Source organism: Trachemys scripta, chromosome 4 (genome assembly GCF_013100865.1).
Source record: "Trachemys scripta elegans isolate TJP31775 chromosome 4, CAS_Tse_1.0, whole genome shotgun sequence".
NCBI classification, from domain to species: domain Eukaryota; kingdom Metazoa; phylum Chordata; order Testudines; family Emydidae; genus Trachemys; species Trachemys scripta.
This window is the reverse complement of record NC_048301.1, coordinates 80,433,678-80,457,571: the sequence shown is the minus strand read 5'-3', so window position 1 is coordinate 80,457,571 and position 23,894 is coordinate 80,433,678. Positions and strand designations below refer to the sequence as shown.

Sequence of the window (23,894 nt, the reverse complement as noted above, 5' to 3'; positions counted from 1 at the left end):
ATACGTTATTACAAAGGGAACATTGCACAACAAATTTATAGCAGACATGAAAGAGGCTGTTTTGTGTAGCTGCTACAGGCTAGATTCAGGTTTTTTAAAAAAAGTCTGCGTGACTCCTTAATAAAATGGTATTTTAGAGTGGTGTTTTTAAGTAACTCTCTGTCCATGGATAATGGCACCTTTCTCTCACCATTTCTATTATGTATCCACCTAGTTTTCAAGAGCTTATAACCTGGTCTTCTGAGTTTGCTGTGGTCTGAATCTGATAGTCTGCAACAGCCAGATAACAGTGGCTTAAAAACATTACCAACATAGGTTAGATAAGAACTTGTGCCACAGTGGCAAAAGGATCCATATACCATTACCTCATAGGGCTTTATGAATGAAGGATTTTCTGGGCATGTATCTCTGGTAGTCTGTTAAATTCATGGTTGCAATTATCAGTTATTCTGAAGTCCAAAATAAAATAGAAAACTAGGTGTTTTTTAAAAACTACAGCAGTCAGAGTTTACCTTGTGAAATTTCATTTAAATAAAAAGAAACCGCTTTGTATTTCACTTCACAAAGCTTGGAGCTCTTCCAGCATTGCTCTGTCAGAAGCCGTGCATTTTCATTCTACTCCATTCCCGATAAGAGATTATTCATTTATGGATGGGTGGCTGTAAAAACTTGCCTCATGCATATGAAAATGGTAATGTTTACCACAAGGAGATTTCATTGCAGCTGAAAAGGGGTTGTGGCAACATGTTCCTTAGCTGGGCTGTCTCTTCTACAAATGGACTTGGCATTGCTCACTTCACCCTCAATGGAATTTTTTGCCACTTGCCTTGCCACTAGCTAAGCAAGCTGTTCGATTTACTTACAGATCATGATTTTGGAAGGAACTGGCAGAATGAGTATCAATTCCAGCAGCAATCTACTTCACCAGCAACCTTCCTGGACAGATGGATATCCCACATGTAATGGTAGGAGGAATTCAACAATGGTGTACTATCTATATTTTGGAAAATGTGTGTGTGGGGGGGGTATTATGCCTTTAAATATACATAGGTATGATTTTTGACCTCTACACTATCCAAACTCCTTTATATTCTATTGGAATTTCACCAGGAGGATGGTGTGCCTAGAAATGATGATAATTTGTGGTTTATTACTGGTTCTTTTTCTAAAAGTGAATTGAGTGCTAATGAAAAGTGCTGGATTGACAGCCCCAAAGTTCCCTTTTCACAGAAAAAGTACAACACGGGCAGCAGCAATGCAAGCTTCACCCACTCACTGCTCAGACATTATTCTTTGATCTTGACCTGCAGGGACCACTTGAGAAGGGAGTTCAGTTTTCTTGCTCTTGCACAGTATTTGCCTTCTCAGCTCAGACTACTAGAAAGACAGACTGACACTGAGGGTTACTGCCAGTGATGGGGATTTTTATGAACCCGTTCAACTCATAATGGACAGAGATGTCCAGTTCCATTTCACATAGGCCACTAAACAGCCATCAGATGGTGAGGGCTTTGGGTCAGTATCAACCCAAGTTCTAGCCCGAGCAGTGACTTAGAGCTATAGGTCCTGTTCCATTATTTTCTGAATTCTGAATGGTGGTAGAACTGGGCACCTATATATTATATGAGATACACCTTTTAAGATCTTTCCCCCCTACGCAATACAATGTCACAGTAGCAGCAGTAAACCTTAAAATCAAGCCAGGCAAGCATCTTATATCACACACTAATCACAGTCCTGTAAAATGCTATAACAAAACATGCAGTGAAGATTCTCTCATTCAGAACTAAAAGGAGCTCTGTTTCTTTTCTCTGTGTGATTCCTAAATACCTTAGAATATATAAAAGTGCCCTTGATAAACACACTAGGTTGCCTTTCATTTTGTCTACAAGGATTCATGGTGAAAATCATGCTTGATTGAGAAGCACTAGTTTCAGTTTACATGGGATTTTGCCAGCCTAAACTGGTGGCTTCTATTTGCAGGGATTTCTACCTTTGCAATCATTCAGTAATCACTTCCAGTTTTGAATTTACATGAGTCTGAAATTCCAAGTCAACCTGTATCCTCCTCTCTGCAATCTCTCCACATGCCCACTCTCCTCTCTCAACAAGAGACCCTCTTTGACCTTTAAAGTCTTCTGGTTTGAGAACTGGTGGCTGCAAATGTCCTCTCCCCATTTCTAAGACTGCAGCCTGCAGGGACAGAGGCAACCATCTTTCTCAGGTTCTTCAGAGGGTGCCCAGAGGCTTCTAATTCCCATTGTTACTTTCTGGAGCCCTCTACGTAGAATTAATCCCCCACAATCCTGCAACTGCAGGCTGCAAATGGTTCTGCACCCACTGCAATCTGCTCCTAAGATACCCCTCATTCCCCGGTATTGGTAGCTAGGGAAACTTGGGGATTGTATTACTTACACTTCTCACAACCACTTTGGATATTCTTGTTTTTGGCTAGAATATGCAATACTGGATCAGTGCCCAGGATGGAAGGCTCATACAGTAAAGCTGGTTCTTGACAATTTTTTGACTTGCAGAATAGGAGCTTGAAAATTCCCCCTTTGTCCCCACCGCTCAGCCAAATATAGAGCTGGAATTTTAAAACATAGATGACATTTCAAATTTAAAAAAATTGAATTTAAAGTTTTAGAAAAAAAATCACTCATTTTTTCTCCCTTATCTCTGATGATCTCCAGAGTCCAACAATGAGATATGTGGGGGCTGAAATATGCTGTCCTTAGTATCGCTTATTGGCGCATCATTCCACCAGTATGGCCGGGGTGCACCTTTATTAAGGTGGGAGCAGGGGGATTCTCTGTGGGACTTTCTGGCAAATTTAATAATTCTAATTAACACATAAGCCTTACCTGATTAATAAGCCATCTTTATATAGTGCTGCTTTGCTTTGCCTACACGGAGCTTTTTCATCAAGGCAGCTAAGCGGTCTTGCTCTGCTCCCTTTTTGTCTATATATTTGTTTTTGTAGTGTTTTCACCAACAGTTCAATTTTCAGAAAGATATGTAAAAACAGCAGAGGCCCGCACCATCATTTTGTGGGCCTTAAAATTAGGATTCCCATTCTCTGATATTATCAGAAATATCTGGTTTTAATGTGAAATTCTGATGAAGTAAAAAAAGAGCATTTTGCCCACCTTCAGACAGAATTAGAGTTTTATTATTTTTAATCTGAAACTGGCAAAATTTCACCCCTGCTTTTTTAACTAAATAGAATTTATTCACAAAAAGAATAGAAAGGCATAGTATGTGCTTCTTATATTTTAGCTTTAGATTTTATGCTTTTTGGAGCAAGGATCTTGACCTCCTCTACGTATGCAAAGTATCTAGCACACTCTTGGTGTTAAATAAATATAAATAATATAAATAGTAATATTTAGTTAAGCAATGAGAATACTGTATCAATGTTGTACATAGACAGTGCCACATTGTCAAAGACAGAAACAAACAAATTCATAGAATTCAAGGTCATAAGGGATTACTATGATCACCAAGTCTGCCCTCGGGTATGACACAGGCCATAGAATTTCATGCATTAATTGCTGCATTAAGCCCATATCTTGTAGATGAGCTAGAGCAATTTGGCTTTTCCTTATGCCCCCACCCTCCTCTGCTAAAATCTTGTTCATATCCTAATGAACTTGATTGCTGACACTCACACCTACTTGTCATCCCTGCTTCTCAGATTTTTGCCAATCCAGTATTCAAATTATTGCTGCAAAAGTCATATTCCTCTCCTATTGCTCCGATTGATCCCTCTCCTTGATCTCTCTTTTGGTTTCCTGCTTCTTGCTGCATCAAATTCAAGTTCCCAATCCTCATCTCTAAGGCCCTGAAAATTCTCATCCCTAGCTGCATCTGTTTTCATTTCCCACTACTTCCCCTGTGCCCTTTCCAATAATAGTTTGTCTCCTTTCCCCAAATTTCACCTCATGCCTTTTTTCATACTACCCTGTTTCCCCGAAAATAAGACATCCTCCGAAAATAAGGCCTACTTACAGTTTTGCCTCTCGTTGTAATATAAGGCATCCCCCCGATAATAAGACCTCCCCGATAATAAGGCATCCACCGATAATAAGGCATTTTTCATTTCTGAAAAATAAGACATCCCCTGAAAATAAGACCTAGCGCATCTTTGGGAGCAAAAATTAATATAAGACACTGTCTTATTTTCGGGGAAACAGGGTAAAGACTATGTCTGGAACTATCTCATTGTCCTCGTTTTCCAAGCACCTTTTCTGTCCTGCTTCAAATTCTTCCTTCAACCCCACCTCTTCAAGCAGTCTTACTTTTGTTCTTTTCCTCACGAACAATCCCAACACATCATCTCCTCTCTTGCCTTGTGTGTGCTTGTCCTGGCTTATCTAGATTGTAAATTCTTTAGGGCAGAGAATATATCCCTTTATCAGGGCCATACTCCGATATGCTTATTCACTGATGTCTACACTATGAAATTAGGTCGAATTTATAGAAGCCGGTTTTATAGAAATCGGTTTTATACAGTTGATTGCGTGTGTCCCCACATAAAATGCTCTAAGTGCATTAAGTCGGTGGACCGCGTCCACAGTATCAAGGCTAGCGTCGACTTCCAGAGCATTGCACTGTGGGTAGCTATCCCACAGTTCCCGCAGTCACCGCCGCCAATTGGAATTCTGGGTTGAGATCCCAATGCCTGATGATGCAAAAACAGTGTCGCGGGGGGTTCTGGGTACATGTCGTCAGGCCCCTCCCCCTCCATCAGAGCAACAGCAGACAATCGATTTGCGCCTTTGTACCTGGGTTACCTGTGCAGATAACATACCACAGCAAGCATGGAGCCCGCTCAGCTCAGCTCACCGTCACCATATGTCATCTGGGTGCCGGCAGATGTGGTACTGCATTGCTACACAGCAGCAGCTAATTGCCTTTTGGCAGTAGACAGTGCAGTATGACAGGTAGCCTTCATCGGTTATCTGGGTGCTGGCAGATGTGGGACTGCATTGCTACACAGCAGCAGCTCCTTGCCTTTTGGCAGAGGATGGTGTATTACGACTGGTATCCGTCATTGTCATATTCCTCAGTGAGTTCAATCAGATGCACCTGGGCAGACATGTTTTGTCTCCTGGAGACTCAGTCCTGCCGGCAGTCCTATTGAACCGTCTTGACGATGATGGCTAGCAGTCGTAATACAGCATTTTCTGCCAAGCATCCAGAAGATGCCAATGACTATCAATGATGCTGCACCATCTGCTGCCAGTTTAAGATGTAAAAAATAGATGGACCAGATTTGTTCTATATTCATTTGCTTCCCCCTCCCTCCGTGAAATCAATGGCCTGCTAAACCCAGGGTTTTGAGTTTAATCTTTGGGGGGGCATTCTGTGTGACAGTTGTTTGTGTTTCTCCCTGATGCACAGCCACCTTTGTTGATTTTAATTCCCTGTAAGCCATGTCGTCACTCGCCCCTCCCTCCTTCCATCCGTCAGACAATAGTTTCGCGCCTTTTTTCATCCCAAACACCATAGCACTGGGATCATGGAGCCCGCTCAGATCACCGTGGCAATTATGAGCACTGTGAACACCACGCGCATTGACCTGGAGTATATGCAGAGCCAGAACATGCCAAAGCGAAACCAGGCGAGGAGGCGATTGCAGCGTGGCGATGAGAGTGATGAGGAAATTGACATGGACATAGACCTCTCACAAAGTACAGGCCCCAGCAATGTGCAAATCATGGTGTTACTGGGGCAGGTTCATGGCGTGGAACGCTGATTCTGGGCCTGGGAAACAAGCACAGACTGGTGGGACCACATTGTGTTGCAGGTGTGGGACGATTCTCAGTGGCTGTGAAACTTTCGCATGCGTAAGGGCACTTTCATGGAACTTTGTGACTTGCTTTCCCCTGCCCTGAAGCGCCAGAATACCAGGATGAGATCAGCCCTCACAGTTGAGAAGCGAGTGGCAATAGCCCTGTGGAAGCTTGCAACGCCAGACAGCTACCGGTCAGTCGGGAATCAATTTGGAGTGGGCAAATCTACTGTGAGGGCTGCTGTGATCCAAGTAGCCAACGCAATCAAAGACCTGCTGATATCAAGGGTAGTAACTCTGGGAAACATGCAGGTCATAGTGGATGGCTTTTCTGCAATGGCATTCCCAAACTGTGGTGGGGCGATAGACAGAACCCATATTCCTATCTTGTCACCGGAGCACCAAGCCACCGAGTACATAAACCACAAGGGGTACTTTTCAATGCTGCTGCAAGCCCTGGTGGATCACAAGGGACGTTTCACTAACGTCAACGTCGGATGACCGGGAAAGGTACATGATGCTTTCGTCTTCAGGAACTCTGGTTTGTTTCAAAAGCTGGAGGAAGGGACTTTCTTCCCGGACCAGAAAATAACCACTGGGGATGTTGAAATGCCTATCGTTATCCTTGGGGACCCAGCCTACCTCTTAATGCCATGGCTCATGAAGCCGTACACAGGCAGCCTGGACAGTAGTCAGGACCTGTTCAACTATAGGCTGAGTAAGTGCCGAATGGTGGTGGAATGTGCATTTGGACGTTTAAAAGTGCGCTGGCGCAGTTTACTGACTCGGATAGACCTCAGCGAAGCCAATATTCCAATTGTTATTGCTGCTTGCTGTGCGCTCCACAATATCTGTGAGAGTAAGGGGGAGACATTTATGGCGGGGTGGGAGGTTGAGGCAGATCGCTTGGCCACTGATTACGCGCAGCCAGACACCAGAGTGGTTAGAAGAGTACAGCAGGGCGTGGTGCGCATCAGAGAAGCTTTGAAAACCAGTTTTGTGACTGGCCAGGCTACGGTGTGAAACTTCTGTTTGTTTCTCCTTGATGAACCCTCCCACTACCCCCCCGCGGTTCACTCTACTTCCCTGTAAGCTAACCACCCTCCCCTCCCCTCTTCGAGCACCGCTTGCAGAGGCAATGTAGTCATTGTTACTTCACATTCATGCATTCTTTATTAATTCATCACACAACTAGGGGGATAACTGCCAAGGTAGCCCGGGAGGGTGAGGGAGGAGTGAAGCGCCGGGTGGGGTGGAGGAGGGAAGGACAAGAACACATTGCAGTTTAAAACTTTAAAACTTTAACTCTCATTGAAGGCCAGCCTTCTGATGCTTGGGCAATCATCTGGGGTGGAGTGGCTGGGTGGCCGGAGGCCCCCGCACCACGTTCTTGGGCGTCTGGGTGAGGAGGCTATGGAACTTGAGGAGGAGGGCTGTTGGTTACACAGGGGCTGTACTGGCGGTCTCTGCTCCTGCTTCCTTTCCTGCAGCTCAACCATACGCTGGAGCATATCAGTTTGATGCTCCAGCAGCCGGAGCATGAACTCTTGCCTTCTGTCTGCAAGCTGACGCCACCTATCCTCTTCAGCCCGCCACTTGCTCTCTTCAGCCCGCGATTCAGCCGGCCACCTCTCCTCTCGTTCATATTGTGCTTTTTTGCACTCTGACATTGACTGCCTCCACGCATTCTGCTGTGCTCTGTCAGTGTGGGAGGACATCTGGAGCTCCGAGAACATATCATCCCGAGTTCGCCGTTTTCTCCTTCTAATCTTCACTAGCCTCTGTGAAGGAGAAACATTTGCAGCTGGTGGAGGAGAAGGGAGAGGTGGTTAAAAAAGACATATTTTAGAGAACAATGGGTACACTCTTTCACGTTAAATTTTGCTGTTCACATTACACAGCACATGTGCTTTCATTACAAGGTCGCATTTTTCCTCTTATATTGAGGGCCTGTCGGTTTGGTGTGAGAGATCACTCACGCAGTGCCAGGCAACAGATTTCGGCTTGCAGGCAGCCATGGTAAGTCACAGTCTTTTGGCTTTTTTAACCTTCTTAACATGTAGGAATGGTTTCAAACGGTAGTGCCCTCATTTCCCATACCAAGCACCCATTGGGTTGGCCATTTAAAATGGGTTAGCAATGTAAAAGGAGGGGCTGCAGTTTCTGGGTTAACATGCAGCACAAACCCAACTACCCCCCCCCACACACCCAATTCTCTGGGGTGATCACTTCACCCCTCCCCTCTACTGCGTGGCTAACAACGGGGAACATTTCTGTTCAGTTGAGCAGGAACGGGAACCTCTGAATGTCCCCTTAATAAAATCACCCCATTTCAACCAGGTGACCATGAATGATATCACTCTCCTGAGGATAACAAAGGAAGATAAGGAATGGATGTTGTCTGCATGCCAGCAAACACTGGGACCATACGCTGCCATGTTTTGTTATGCAATGATTCCAGCCTACGTGCTACTGGCCTGGCGCGGTAAAATGCCCTACCATGGCGGATGGGATAAGGCAGCCCTCCCCAGAAACCTTTTGCAAAGGCTTTGGGAGTACATGAAGGAGAGCTTTCTGGAGATATCCCTGGAGGATTTCCGCTCCATCCCCATACATGTTAACAGACTTTTCCAGTAGCTGTACTGGCCGCGATTGCCAGGGCAAATTAATCATTAATCATTAAACACGCTTGTTTTTAAACCATGCATAATATTTACAAAGGTACACTCACCAGAGGTCCCTTGTGTGCCCTCAGGGTCTGGGAGCACGCCTTGGGTGAGTTCGGGGGTTACTGGTTCCAGCTGCAGGGTGATAAACATATCCTGGCTGTTGGGGAAACCGGTTTCTCTGCTTCCTTGCTGTGAGCTATCTTTATTGTCTTCATCATCATCTTCCTCGTACCCCGAACCCGCTTCCCTGTTGCGTGATTCTCCATTGATGGAGTCAAAGCACACGGTTGGGGTAGTGGTGGCTGCACCTCCTAGCATGGCATGCAGCTCCACGTAGAAACAGCATGTTTGCAGCTCTGCCCCGGACCTTCCGTTTGCCTCTCTGGCTTTGTGGTAGGCTTGCCTTAGATCCTTAATTTTCATGTGGCACTGCTGTGCGTCCCTGTTATGGCCTCTGTCCTTCATGGCCTTTGAGACTTTTTCTAATATTTTGCCATTTCGTTTACTGCTACGGAGTTCAGCTAGCACTGATTTGTCTCCCCATATGGCGAGCAGATCCCATACCTCCCGTTCTGTCCATGCTGGAGCTCGTTTGCGATCCTGGGACTCCATCATGGTTACCTGTGCTGAAGAGCTCTGTGTGGTCACCTGTGCTCTCCACGCTGGGCAAACAGGAAATGAAATTCAAAAGTTCGCGGGGCTTTTCCTGTCTACCTGGTCAGTGCATCTGAGTTGAGAGTGCTGTCCAGAGGGGTCACAATGAAGCACTGTGGGATAGCTCCCGGAGGTCAATAACGTCGAATTCTGTCCACACTACCCCAAATCCGACCCGCAAAGGCCGATTTTAGCGCTAATCCCCTCATCGGAGGTGGAGTAAAGAAACTGGTTTAAAGGGCCCTTTAAGTCGAAAAAAAGGGCTTCGTCGTGTGGACGTGTCCAGGCTTAATTCGATTTAATGCTGCTAAATTCGACCTAAACTCGTAGTGTAGACCAGGCCTGAGTAGTCCCTGATTCTGTGAGTAGTCTCATTTACAGAAGAGGTTACTGGTCAATGTGAATAAGGTCTGGTGTGTGTGTTTGTGTATAAAGTGCTGTGCAAATTTACAACATTGTATACACGTTATTAATATTAATATATGTTATTACATATTAATATAGTTAATATTTTCACTACTACATTGTGCACACTAACTTCTGCACACACAAATCTCAGGATTGGCCTTATGATTTACACCTTCCCAAGCTGCCAGATGTATAAATCGGGCTATGAGTTGCCTCTCATTGAATTACTTTCCATTCCAGACCTTCTGCCAGAGATTAGACAGCCCTTGAGAGTCAAGTCAGTGCAGGATTGTTTCTCTCCTCCTCACACCACACACAGTATCCCCAGCAATCGCTTGTGGTGCTTGTGCTCGCCTTGGTAAATTAGAACATAGAATCATAGAATCACAGGACTAGAAGGGACCTGGAGAGGTCATCTAGTCCGGTCCCCTGCACTCAAGGCAGGACTAAGTATTAGACCATCCCTGACAGGTATTTGTCTAACCTGCTCTTAAAAATCCCCAATAATGGAGATTCCACAACCTCCCTAGAAAATTTATTTCAGTGCTTCACCACTCTGATAGTTAGGAAGTTTTTCCTAATGTCCAACCTTAACCCGCCTTGCTGCAATTTAAGCCCATTGTTTCTTGTCCTATCCTCAGAGGTTAAGGAGAACATTTTTTCTCCCTCCTCCTTGTAACAACCTTTTATGTACTTGAATACTGTTATCATGTCCCCTCTCAGTCTTCTCTTCTCCAGACTAAAGAAACCCATTTTTTCAATCTTCCCTCATAGGTCATGTTTTCTAGACCTTAAATCATTTTTGTTGCTCTTCTCTGGACTTTCCCCAATTTGTCCACATCTTTCCTGAAACGTGGCACACAGAACTGGACACAATACTCCAGTTAAGGCCTAATCAACGCGGAGTAGAGTGGGAGAATTACTTCTTGTGTCTTGCTTACAATACTCCTGCTAATACATCCCAGAATGATGTTTGCTTTTTTTGCAACAGTGTTACACTGTTGACTCATATTTAGCTTTTGATCCACTATGACCCCCAGATCCCTTTCCACAGTACTCCTTCCTAGGCAGTCATTTCCCATTTTGTATGTGTGCAACTGATTGTTCCTTCCTAAGTGGAGTACTTTGCATTTGTCCTTATTGAATTTCATCCTATTTACTTTAGACTATTTCTCTAGTTTTTCCAGATCATTTTGAATTTTAATCATATCCTCCAAAGCACTTGCAACCCCTCCCGGCTTGGTATCATCTGTGAATATCGACATCTCATTACCCCATTGTCAGGGTATCGACATCTCATTACCCCAGTGGCAGGCACAAATCCTTTTTGTGCACTTAGATTCTAGCATTTTTAATACAAATTATTGTCATGAAAGAACATAACAGAGGCTGTGCTGGAGGATTTGGCCAACCAAAAAAGAATTTAGATGTTCAGTAAAACCTCTGACAAACAAATTAGGGAGTCTTGTGTATTAAGAGATCTCTTTGATGTATCTCCAAACACAAGGCATGAGTTGTTTTTCTGCCTTTACTAGGATGCCAGCTCTGCTACACAGCTGATGTTTGTTGATGGTTATATATGATAGATTTTACTATGTAATAATATACCTTTAAATATACATTTATTTGATCATTATTGGGCTAAATCCTGAAATCCATACTCAGCATTTATTCAGTCCTTAATTAAGCCAAACTCCCACTGATCTCAAAGGGAGTTTTGCCCGAACAAGAACTGCAGGATTTGGCCCATCATTATTATACATACTTCAAAGGTATCTTTTCCCATGTGGGCATCAATACATCTATGCTCTAATATCTTTCCCACTTGTAGAGCCTTCCACCCAAGAATTTGAAAGCATGTTACAAACATGAACAAATTAATTCCCATAATACCCCAGTAACCTAGGTTGGTTTGATTTTTTCCATTTTACAGATTGGGAAGCTGAGTCAAAGAGCATTAAGGTGACTTGCTCAAGGACAATCAGCAAATTAGTGTTAGGGACTAGGAAGAGAATTCAGATCTGCTGGCTTCCCATGATGTGCTTTAAGCACTAGACCATGCTTTCTTTCCTGTACACAGCACATAGACATTCTGTGCTCAGCATTACTGTTGTGTTAACAGATAGAGTGAATATGTAACATTTCTAATTCCCAGTGCCTGGCAGTTTCTATGGAACTCAGTGGCATGAGATACACCCTCAATACTGGACCAAATACCAGGTGTGGGAGTGGCTACAGCATTTCCTGGATACCAACCAGCTGGATGCCAACTGCATACCTTTCCAGGACTTTGACATCGATGGCGAACATCTGTGCAGCATGACTTTGCATGAATTCACCCACGCAGCTGGGACAGCCGGCCAACTTCTTTACAGCAACCTTCAGCACCTAAAATGGAATGGTAAATATACACTAATGCATAGACAGGATAGGACTGCAACCACAATTTTGTGAATTCTGGGTTGATCTAAGGTCACTTATGTTCCTCAGCCTTGCAGTGACTGAAGCTCTGCTTGTGACGGGTTTAAGAGTTTCCCAGGAGTGCAACTTCATTTCTGCAGAGCTCCTAAGAGACACAGGACTGAAACTCCTGGTTATCCCCCACTTTACTCAGGTCTTACCTGGTCCACAAGACATTAGTCAATTTAGCAATATTGGGAAAAGACCATGAAAACAGATTGGATGTTTTATCAGTAAAGACAAAGGTTTTTCTTTATTAACAAGTAGCCCACATTCTTATATTGCAGAAAGGAGCTCTGTAACCCACTGATGCTCAGGAGATTCATAGGTGTGCAGAAATGTAGAACTCCCCTCCATGCTTTTGAGGCCTCATGTAGCAAGAAGGCAACTCATTCTGTTGAATGACTGAAATAGATGTATGCAGGGTAGTTGTAGCTGTGTCAGTCACAAGATATTAGAGAGGGTGAAGTAATATCTTTCATTGGACCAACTTCCATTGATGAGAGAGAGACACATCAACTCAAAGTGGCACCAGTCCCTTCCAGAACAACAGATGCAAAATGTGTAGACATATCTCTGCTCTACAATGATCAACACCCCCACAACACACCTTTCAAGATCCATGGATCCTACACATTCCATATCACAACATGTGGTGTACCTCATCCAGTGCACTAAATGCTCCAATAACAACTGTGTGGGTGAAACAAGACAATCACTACGCTCTCGAATGAAATCAGACAGGAAAATGATAAAAGACAAAAACACCCTATCACCTGTGGGTGAACACTTCACAAAACACACACTCTATATCTGACCTATGAGTCCTCCTCCACAAAGGAAACCTGCACACCACTTTCAAAAGATGAGCTTGGGAGCTTAACTTCATAATTCTTCTAGACACTAAAAATCATGAACTGAACAGAGACACTGGATTTATGGCTTATTACAACAATCTGTAACCCACTAACCCCTCTTTTTGTCCTATGACTTCTGGGGTGTTAACGGCCATTCTACCTTGACTGGTCCCTTAGAATACGTGCTAACTACTTATGCCAAACAATCTGTTCCACCTTGCATTTAGCTGTGATGCTCAGAGTACCTTTCCCAGAGCTGAAGAAGAGCTCTGTGTGCCTCGAAAGCTTGTTTCTCTCACCAATAGAAGTTGGTCCAATAAAACAGATTACCTCACCCACTGTTTCTGAAACAGACATAGTAAGGTAAAAATGACAGACTCTTCCTTCCTTCTATCCATCCACCTGACACTTCCCATTTCCAGCCATATCATAGTAATTTAGCAGATTCACACTAAGAAGTTAAATGAGAAGTTCACAGGGTGTGGCATGGGCAGAGGATGTATGTGTGTGTGTGTGAGACCTCATGTCTTTTCAAAATTAGCCCTTTGGTATCGATCCCTGCTTGAAGCCCTATCTTTCCTGTGTGTGCTGTGCACATAAATACACATCCCCTCTCCCATGCAATCTCTTGCAGGTCAGTGTGGCAGTGAAATGTACCCGTCACATAATGTCGTTGTAAAAACAGAACAAACAGGTGAGTAATAGCAATTGTTATGGTGTGCCAGGTAACTTGACTTTATTTGGATGTCAATGTTCAAGGAAAATAGCTGCTAAGATAAAGTTCATAGTAGATGTTTTAACAACAGCGTCACTTAAATACTAAAACAAGTCTGTTTTCCAGAGAAGAGGTCATTAAATAATGGAGATGAAATTAAAACTGAGGTTTCTAAAATGTCAGTAAATTCTCTTTACTGAATCTCTGAGGTCTCACATGGTACCAGAAACACTAAATTGCATAGGGTTACTTGAGTTAGGAGACCTCTAAAATGTCACCTGACCAGTGTCTTCATCACCTTTCTCCAAACACAGTTTGCACAATTTGTAATGGCTCATAACTTCCTCCCTGGGGCTTGGTTTCGTTGTTAAAAAGAACTACAATGGAACAACACAAAATCAAGCTCAAGTCTTCTCCTCAACTTTGACCATTTTCAGGGTTCCTTTCCAAGAATGGCTCAGCTCACACTCCAGATCTCTCTACATAGCCACTTGCAACCCCCTAATATGTGGGTGTGTTAATGAGCCACTGGCATACTCACATACTATTTCCCAGAAGAATCAACATCAGCTTACAGCGTGAAGTGTTTCAGACAAACACTGACAGCCTATTTCATTCATCTAGTCTATTGCCTTTTCCCTGCGGCACAGAATATGGCTAGGCACAGATCAAGGGAGGAATTTAGGATTTCTGGTATATGTTCCCCTTGGTCAGAGCTGGGTCAGACAGAACAGTGAGACACAGACAGAGGAAGAATAGCAGGTAACAGTCCTGTGTATAGCTGCAGGTTGGCTTTCTGCTGGAGGGGAGTTACCTGTATTTGAGTTGAAGAAAGGAAAGGTCTTCAATATGAGAAAGATAAAATCTCTGAGGAGGAATCCCCAATATCTTTGTGGATCTTGGCCTGATTAAGTCTTAATCCACCCCTCAGTAGAGATACACAATGCCAGCACAAAGTATTCATCTACAGATGGTGCAAATATTAAAGCCTTGTGTATTCACTTTTTTTTATGGTGGTCACTTCCCCACTATTAAAAACTATTGCTGGATTGGGGCTGGTGCAGTGGGGCTGTGGTGATGCTCTGCTCATTGCCACATGAAAAGCCAAGGTTCAATTACCCAGGCACAGTCAGTATGTCCACGAGCTGGCAGGGGCTGGGCGTGCTGCTTTCTTGAGGATGGGAGAACTTGATATGGCTACAGGCCAGTTCCTTGTGATGAGATAGAAATGAAGTTGGTGGGTTCAGAGGGGAATCCTCTCTGGTCCTATTAAGTCAAGGAAGGTTGCCTCAGTGTGGATGCTGGCACAGCTGTAAGTGTGAGGCCAAATAATCCCCCCAAGCTTTAGCTGGGTAAGGTTTATTTTCAGAGACAAGAGTGGGTGGATCAGATGTCCAAACAAGAAAAGGGTGTGTGCTACTGTAAGAACATGGGCTCGGGATGCCCCAACATGTAGTTCTAATGCCTGCTAAATTCCCATGTCATAAATGTTAATGCAGCCAAGCAAGATGATTGAGCTAGTGACTCATTTTCAGTTTCCAATTGTATTAACTTGAAAAAATAAATAAATCCCAAATTTGAGTCTTATGCTTCATGGCCTTTGATTTGGAAAGAGAAAGAAAGACAAACTTAACATCTCTGGCCTGAAAAGTTGTAATGTAAAAAGCATCATAATTTCACCAGCTGCTGAGAAGAAAATCAAATGTGTGCAGGTTATGAGTCTGCTATTATAACATTCCATTGAATTTTCCTTGTATTGTATGAAGCACTATGAGTCTAAGGATGGCTTTAAAAATCTTCCATACTCATGCATTATGCATTTTGTGCCCAATAAGATGTCCTTTAGGTTAGGGATATATGTAAGTTTAGCACCAGGCCCTGAGTATGATCCTCAATAGAGATTCTGCATATATCTAATAATATAAAATGGGACCCACATAGAAGATTGAACTTTCAGTTATATCATGTTTTTTTCTATGAACTGATATGTCAGCTAACTAAAGGGAGCCTTGGCCTCACTAAGGGCTTCTGGGCACCACCATAATACAAACAAAGAATAAACCTTAATTTCTTCAATTCTACTAGAATGCTGAATTGTTGAGGATGCAATCATTTCTATAGCAACAAAGCATAATGTCACACACTTCACTGCTGGGTCAGGCAGGAAGAAGAGCTGGTCTCCCATTGGAACACACATAGTTGAAATATTACCTGAGAGAATATTAGAAAAATACAGGCCAAGACAAAGTATTTTTTAAAAATAAATATTCTGTATTAACAAATTTGCTCTAGTATACAAACGACATGGGTGAACCTAGCAGACTATGGTGTAGCAACCTGCATGTTTTTTTTCCCCATGGTCTGCTATTTGTCACATTTCTCTTAGTCCTACTGGTTCAGTGTCTCATTGTTACTCACCTCGCTGCTGGATAGTATTCTTTTACTGATATAGACTTTCCTTTTGGTCCCTATCTTCAGATCCATCCTTAATGGCCTCCTGGAAAGAAGAGAATTATTTGTATGACAGTGGTTATGGTAGCACAGTAGGTAACTAACATCACAATGCTTCAGGCATTTATGAAGTGTTTTATTGTGGTAAGAGGATGTTAACATAAAACTTTTTCTTTTGAATCCCCAGAGTTATTGGACAGTAAAACTTTCTGTCGCGCACAGATTTCCACGACTACTACCAGTCACCAGCCTCTTGGTAAGAAGTCTTAATTCTATTGCTGATCATCTGTGTCACACACCCTAGAATTACTGCCATATAAAAGTCTTCTGTTGCAGGTCTGAGTGTAGACATCCAATAGTTTTTAACCAAGCAATATTGATGTTGATATTAGCTATTTTAGCAACCCTAACTAAACAGTTATTTAAAAGGTGCTCTGCTCTCCTCTCTTTGTCAAGAAAAAAAGAACATCAAATAATCAGTAACCTCAGGGTGACTCCCCATATCTTTTCAAGTGACCTACTCAAGGTGGAAGAGACAGTGTTAGAAAGATAAGATGTCCCTATCCTGTCATAACCTGTTGTGTGGTGTGGCTGTGCACAACTAAAGGACTGCCTCATCAGAAGTGCACTTCAGTGGTGAGCAAAGTGATTCATATACAGGTATCAATGGCCAGATATGGCGTTACATCAGCACAGAGTCGCCATAGGCAGGCGTAAGTCTCCCCTACTGAACTGCAACAGAGCAGGAGCTGTTTCCGGATATACTTCCTAGGCAGCTTTCCCACAGCTTCAGTGGATCACCTACTCCAGCCCTATGATGCCTCTGCACATCATGTCCACAGCATGACATTTTACCCCTTTGATGGTCTCTTTGCACATCCTGAGCAGTATAAAGAGGATGTAATAGGAATATAATCTGCCTTTTTGTAGGCAAGTGAGATAGTGGGTGAGTGGCAGGTGCATGGGAAGTAAAGAGTGGTAAAAGCGTAAGTGAATGGTGGTGGGTGGACACATGAAAATGTGGCAAGCATGATTTAGAGGATGGTGACTTAGTGGCAGCTGTGGGCAGGGAGTGAGGAAAGAGGAGAGAGAGAAGTGATGGGAAGAGAAGAAAGGAAGAGAGATTGGAGAACTGGTAGAAGAGGGGAAAGAAGAGAGAGAAGGAAGGAGAAAGATGAGAAGAAAAAGTCGATATTGACAAGAAGCAAGGACTCTTGAGGGAACATGGGGAAGGAGGGGAGAAAACATAAGGAAAGGAAAGGGGGAAAAGAGAAAGTAGTCTAAAGAGAAACAAATACTGAAAAAGAATCAAAGGTAAAAAAAAATATCAGGGTGAGAGAGAGAGAGAAAGAGAGAGAGAGAGAGAGAAAAGAAAGGTTAAAGAACGGGATATGGGAAGAGATGGAAAGAAGAAATGCAGTGTGACTACACTCCTCCCACTGCCTCTGCAGCTCCCCACTGAGACTCATGCTGGGTGCTATCCAGTTCATTTGCCCACTGGGCCCTCATCCGTAAACTGACCTGTCACAATTAAAGGGCAGATTACAATAATAGAATCTGTATGTGCATGCTCAGTGTGGCCCTCACCTAGAAGCACAGCAAGGCTCGCCAAGGTGACGTGCACTTTAAACAAATGCATTCAGCAATAAATGTTAAAAAACCCCACCAAACCCAATTGCTTTTTCTCTTGCCCACACCCATTCTCATAAAATGGCTGCCAGCTCTTCAGAGCTTTCTGACAGTGCTGGGAATCAGCAAGATTCTTGGCTTGGTGTGTTTATATGCTGACTTGTTGAGCCTAGAGCTAGGGTGGCACGCCAAGGGCACAGCCTGTTGTAAAAACTAAATTTGTATATCTCATAAAGAAGTAGCTCATTCCTGAATCATATGCAAATAATATGAAATCTTTTGTCACAAGTTTTGCAAGGCAGCTTTGCTGAAACTGCATCATAATTCTTTTCATCTGTCAAGCCCCAGCCTTCAAATGTTGTGTGCTCAGAACAGGGCTTCGTGGAAGTGTAAAGGCAGAATGGGAGGCTGTTTACACAGGTGTAATAAAGAATAAATCACTAAGTAGAAGGCAATTGACTTTCATTGAATAAATTACCAGCTAAGGCGAATATACCAAAGCCATTTTAAGCTAAATAGGGGATTCTAAAATCAGGTGTTTTTTTTAATAATCGTATTGTTAGGTAAAACTACCTACAAATTAAGGACCTGACGCTGCAGTCCTTAATCAAGACAAAAGTCCCACTGACTTTTGATATGCAGTTGAGTGACATCCATGGGAGTTTACCATGGATAAAGTCAGCAAAATCAGGCCCTCGTTTAATTTCACTGTTTTCCCACAAGCTCAGTGACTTCCATCAGTGGCTGGTGCTCTCTGAAAGTGGACAGGCAAGTAAACAGTGGGCTCTCTGAAAGTGGGCAGGATATATAAACATGAGCCCAGAGCTGATTTGCAACTGTGGATCAAGACCATGCTATATCAGACTTAAAACAGGGTAGGCCTGGACTGTCCTCTCTGCCCTGAGTAGAGCTGAGCAAAATCTTGTGTGAAACATTTTTTTCACAAACACAAAAATGCAAATTTGGGTTAATCAAAACCATTCACAAATTTAGACCAATGCTGGCAAATTGTTTTGGTCAGAATGTTTTTTTCCAGAAATGTCAGAAAGAGTTCATTTCAGCATTTATGAAATGAAACATTTTGACTTTTTGTTTTGGGAATTTCCCTTGGTTTTATTTTTAAAATAATTTAAAATGTATTAAAAACACTCAACATTGAAATTCATTTTTTTAACATTTTGGTTCACCAAAAATTTCAAAACACTTTCATCCAGGCTGACCTGAAATTATAATTTTTTTTTTCAATTTTTCAGGCCTGCACCTAGACCTAATATTCAGTTTTCTGGACAACCCTACTTCTGAGTTCATATTTCCAGTTGGGTGTAGAGTACAGTATGTCTGTAAATATTTTTGCACCCATATTTTTAGATACAATTATTGTAGATGCATGTGCTAATCAGGCAAGATTTTATGCAAATAGATATTTATGTTAAGTCATTTGCACATGCAAATTCCTGCTTTCCATGCAAAATTATGGTAATTGTGAATACTTAGCCACTGGAAAAACATGCATAGGTCTTAAGCATTTACTTTATGGAATTCAGTCTCTAAATATCCTGCAGAGCAAGCACAAGAGGGACTTATAATTAGAATTGTCTCATAGACTTTGTGGAAGTTCTCAGCCTGATTAAAAGAAACATTTTGTGTTAATGTCAGTAATAGATTCAGATTTTGTTAATTTCCAAGAAGGTGACTACTAAACACAGAAATATCATCTTCTTTAGTTAGGTCATAAGAAATGAACAACTTCCTTATTCTTTATTTTTTCTGAGGAATGGCTTGAGCTAGAAATCTGGTGCCTTTTAAGAGTGTTTACAGGCAAAAATGTTGCACTGATGAGAAGTAGCATGTTCTTGTGGCTTATAGCTGTCAAATAAAATATATGTGCCCAGCTGTCAAAAATTCCTAACAACACCAGCTTGAGTTCTGGGACTACTCGGCTTTTATTTATTTTCTTAAGAACAATGCCCTGTCAGATAATGCTCCATTTAGGCAGGTGGGTGTACATTACATTAGTACCAGTACATGCAATTCACATTAGATCATCTATAGAACAACCGGGGGAAAAAAAAAAGGCGCCCCCAAAGTTACATGCTACAGCAAAGTCTGGGCCATAATGGGAGAATTCAGGATTGCTTTTATATATATGATCCTCTTATTTTTTATTCTGACATACATGGTGCAAGGGACATGGGGTGAGATATTTGTTAATCTAATTAACATGTCCAGAGTCAACTGTATACCTCTGTATTTGTCCTTTATTCATCAATGATCTCTTTGTGAAATGTAGCCTGGCTGATTAAAATATAACCCAGAAACCAAAAATAACCCCCGGATTACTCATTTAGTTTTTGAAAGATGATTATCTTTAAAACAGGCAATTATTCATTGTTGTGGTTTTTTATTTTTGAATATGCTAGTCAACAGAAAACCTTTAGCCAAGTTTATGAGAATAATTTAATTTTCATCCTCTGCAGAGTTTTCAGATGAGAAAAAAACACAAGATCATCCTCCAAAGTCCCACACAAAGAAGCACAGTAAGTCAACTACTTATGGCAACACTGGTGGCTTGATTAATGGCCCAGAGACAGAACAAGTTTAGGTTCAAGTCTTGGGAGAAAAAGGAAGCAACAGAAAGAAAGAGCCCAGTTTCAAAGCAAATGGGTCAAATGGAGCTACACTGATTTACAGCAGCTGAGGATCTGACCAACTGCTTTGTCCAGGGTAGAAGTTCCAAATAATGCCCTAATCAATAAGGACCTTTCAGAAACACAGAATTAGATGAATGTTTATTGTGTCCTCCTTTAGGACACGATTGCTGGGTTGAAAAGAAGTTAGGGATGCCTTGGCCACCAGAACTATCTCCTCTCTGAGAAATTCAATCCTTGCAATGCCCTTGGCTCATTTCTCCACTAAGGAAGGATTTATTATCCACATCCATTATGGAGATTTAAGGGAAGGTTACACCCTGGGTGTGCAAATATTTCCATCCATTTTGGCAAATGGGTCATGAAAATATCCTCCTTAGTCTTTAGTAGGGGAGAACGCCACAGCTTTCTGGGCAAATTACTCCAAGTGATTTTCCTTCCTGAATGGGTATAAGTGCCAAAAGTCATGGTGTAGAAGTATAAAGCAACAGAGCAGCGGTCTGAGGTATGTGGCTTCAACAGGGTACACATTTGATAGGATTAATGCAAAGCACTGAGCTTTGTAATATGAAACAAAGACTCGCTTAGGTGCCATTTTTCTGTTTTGCATACAAGTTACTGAGGGTGAGTTGGTGCAGTATTTTGCTGCAGCTTTACAGAGATATGCAAATCTTTGGGGAGCTATTCTGAACATAACCTCAATTTGAGAAATGTCAAGATTACTGCTTTATGCAGTATAGTTGTAGCCGTGTTGGTCCCAGAATATGAGAGAGACAAGGTGGGTGAAGTACAATCTTTTTTTGGACCAACTTCTGTTGGTGAGAGAGAAAAGCTTTCTACCTTGAATGGTCCCTTAGACTATGTGCTAAACAATCTGTCCCACCTTGCATTTAGCTGTGACCCTTGGAGTACATTTCCCAGACCAGAAGAAGAGCTCTGTGTGGCTCGAATGCTTGCCTCTCTCACCAACAGAAGTTGGTCAAATAAAAGATATTATCTCACCCCCTTTGTCTCAGGGCGGCTCTATGTTTTTTGCCGCCCCAAGCACGGCAGTCAGGCAGCCTTCGGCAGCACACCTGTGGGCAGTCCGCTGGTCCCGCAGATTTGGTGTACCCGCCGCCGAATTGCCGCCGAAGCCGCGGGACCGGTGGATGTCCCACAGGCACGCTGCCGAAGGCTGCCTGACTGCGCCCTTACGACGACCGGCACGCCACCCCACCTGCGGCTTGCCGCCCCAGGCACACGCTTGCTGCACTGGTGCCTGGAGTCGCCCCTGCTTAGATTACTGCTTTACACATCTCAGACAATGTACATGGAAGTCTGGAGGCATAGTCAGATTGTGATTTCTATGCAGACAAGTCATTTTCTGTGAGCAACCTACCATACCAAAATAAAACAAAAACAAAAAATACCCCAGAGAAAGTCTTTCTGTTTCTTCCATCTTCTTTCAGATCCTCGAGGAACTCACCTCTGGGAATTTATCAGAGATATTCTCCTGAATTCAGAGAAGAACCCAGGATTAATAAAGTGGGAAGACCGGTCTGAAGGTGTCTTCAGGTTCTTAAAATCTGAGGCGGTGGCTCAGCTCTGGGGAAAGAAGAAAAACAATAGCAGCATGACTTATGAGAAACTCAGCCGGGCCATGAGGTAGCATGAGTTGAGAAAACATGAATCCTAGAATAATTAAAGAGATATGGCATCAATTTGGAATCTTGTTAATTTTAAAAAATGAATTAAAAGTAGTTTAATTGGTTATGTCTGCCATCTGAGTACCCTTCTTGATTTTGAGGGGGTTATAATTACATTTTCTTATTTTTTTAAGTGTTTTTGTCTCCCCTTGTTGCTGTGTGAACAAGCCACGCAAACAGGTGAAACTAACTGTTATAGAAGGTTAAACACAAAAGGTAAAACTCACTCCCCTGCAAAGGAGCCAGCTCAAGACCTTGTCACTACTAAACTCAAAGGATTTAAATTGGGCCTAAGCAATGCATAAGTAGTATTGCCAACCTGCACATAAAAGTCAAGCCCCCCAAAATAATGAGATTGGCTTAAAAATCATGGGTTCCTTTTGATGTTCACATTTTCAAGCTTTTCTCTGTACCCAGTAGGGCTAGGAACTTCTTTTTTGTTTTAAATGAAAGCTGAGATTCTTTCCTGATCACAGGATTCCAGAAGCAGGCACTTTTACAGAAATGTCAAATATCATGAAACTTGCGATACAGTTACAAGAGTTGGCAGCACTGAATAAGCTATGAGCTGATGTTTCTGAAAAGTGGCATAGTCCACTCAAGGTGCAGGCAAATGTATAAACTAAAACAAAGTAAAATAAAAAAGAGTTAAGATGTTTTCTCTAATCTCTTTACTCAATAACCTTAGATTTTACTTGTAATAAAAGTAGGTAAAACATGTTCAGTTACAAGTGTGATTTCTTAGTAGACAGTGTCCCTTAAAGACTATTCTCAACTCTAATGCCTAGTATCAAATCTATTTCTTTTTTTTTTCTTTTAACAGATACTATTATAAAAGAGAAATACTGGAGCGTGTGGATGGCCGAAGATTAGTCTATAAATTTGGGAAGAATGCCCGTGGCTGGAGAGAAAATGAGAATTGAAGATGTCAGCAAAAACAACAGCAAAATCTTCTGGACGTAAATATTTCAAAGACTGTTCTCTTCTATTTATGTACCAAAATGGGGGGGAAAAACCCAACTTCTAACAGGAAGAAGGAACACTATCATTGGTGTCAAAATTATTTTAGTTGAAGTATGTCCTGTATGGGGAAAAAATGTACACAGTTTTCTGTGATATATGGTAACATATGATTGTGATTAATTTTCCCATCTTGTGAAGTTTTTTTTATATAGTGCAGGAGTAATGTGATTTATGACAATGCTGTGAGTCATGCAAGTAAAGGCGGGAATCATGGGGCATTATGTATTTTTATGAGTAAAAGAATTTAAAATAAGGCAGCCTGCTTTCTGCACATGAGAAAAATAATGAGTTGCTTATCTTTGTAAGAGGACTCAAGGGCAATTGTTCAGTTCAGATCATATTATTTCAACTATGAATACCTGTGGAGTATGAAGTCACATACGACTGCATGCATGAGGCTGAAAAGCATCTGCCTCAAGTAGCTATCCCACAACAGTTGCACATGCTGGAGCATGTTAGTACACTTAGGAAGTGAACTTTGAGTGGATAAAACAGTAAGCATCTCTGAGCCATGCGGTTGTTTTAATAGATTCCTAGGCCAGAAGGGACCTCCAGTATAACACAGGCCATAAAACTTCTCCAAAATAATTCTTAGAGCAGATCTTTTAGAGAAATATCCAATCTTGATTTAAAAATTGTGGATGAAGAATCCACCACAACCCTTGGCAAATTGTTCCAATGGTTAATTACACTCACTGTTAAAAATGTACACCTTATTTCCAGTCTGAATTTGTCTAGCTTCAATTTCCAGCCATTGAATTGTGTTATAGTTTTCCTTTCAAGATAGCCCATTATTAAGTGTTTGTTCCTTGTGGAGATACTTATAGAAACAAGCAACAGAGGGTCCTGTGGCACCTTTGAGACTAACAGAAGTATTGGGAGCATAAGCTTTCGT

At 42.2% G+C, this 23,894-nt stretch overlaps 1 protein-coding gene across 1 annotated transcript in view; it reads left to right on the top strand.

Moving 5' to 3' along the window:
- The window catches only part of EHF (ETS homologous factor), a 42,473-nt gene extending 18,906 nt beyond the window's left edge, over positions 1-23,567 (top strand). Inside the window, exons 2-9 of the mRNA XM_034769050.1 lie at positions 866-965; positions 11,684-11,929; positions 13,480-13,539; positions 16,039-16,107; positions 16,199-16,267; positions 20,118-20,177; positions 21,740-21,935; positions 22,800-23,567. Coding sequence (XP_034624941.1) covers positions 869-965; positions 11,684-11,929; positions 13,480-13,539; positions 16,039-16,107; positions 16,199-16,267; positions 20,118-20,177; positions 21,740-21,935; positions 22,800-22,899 — 897 coding nt within the window. The 5' untranslated portion in view covers positions 866-868 and the 3' untranslated portion in view covers positions 22,900-23,567. The remainder of the gene's footprint in view (positions 1-865; positions 966-11,683; positions 11,930-13,479; positions 13,540-16,038; positions 16,108-16,198; positions 16,268-20,117; positions 20,178-21,739; positions 21,936-22,799) is intronic.
- The last annotated feature ends 327 nt before the right edge of the window (positions 23,568-23,894 follow it).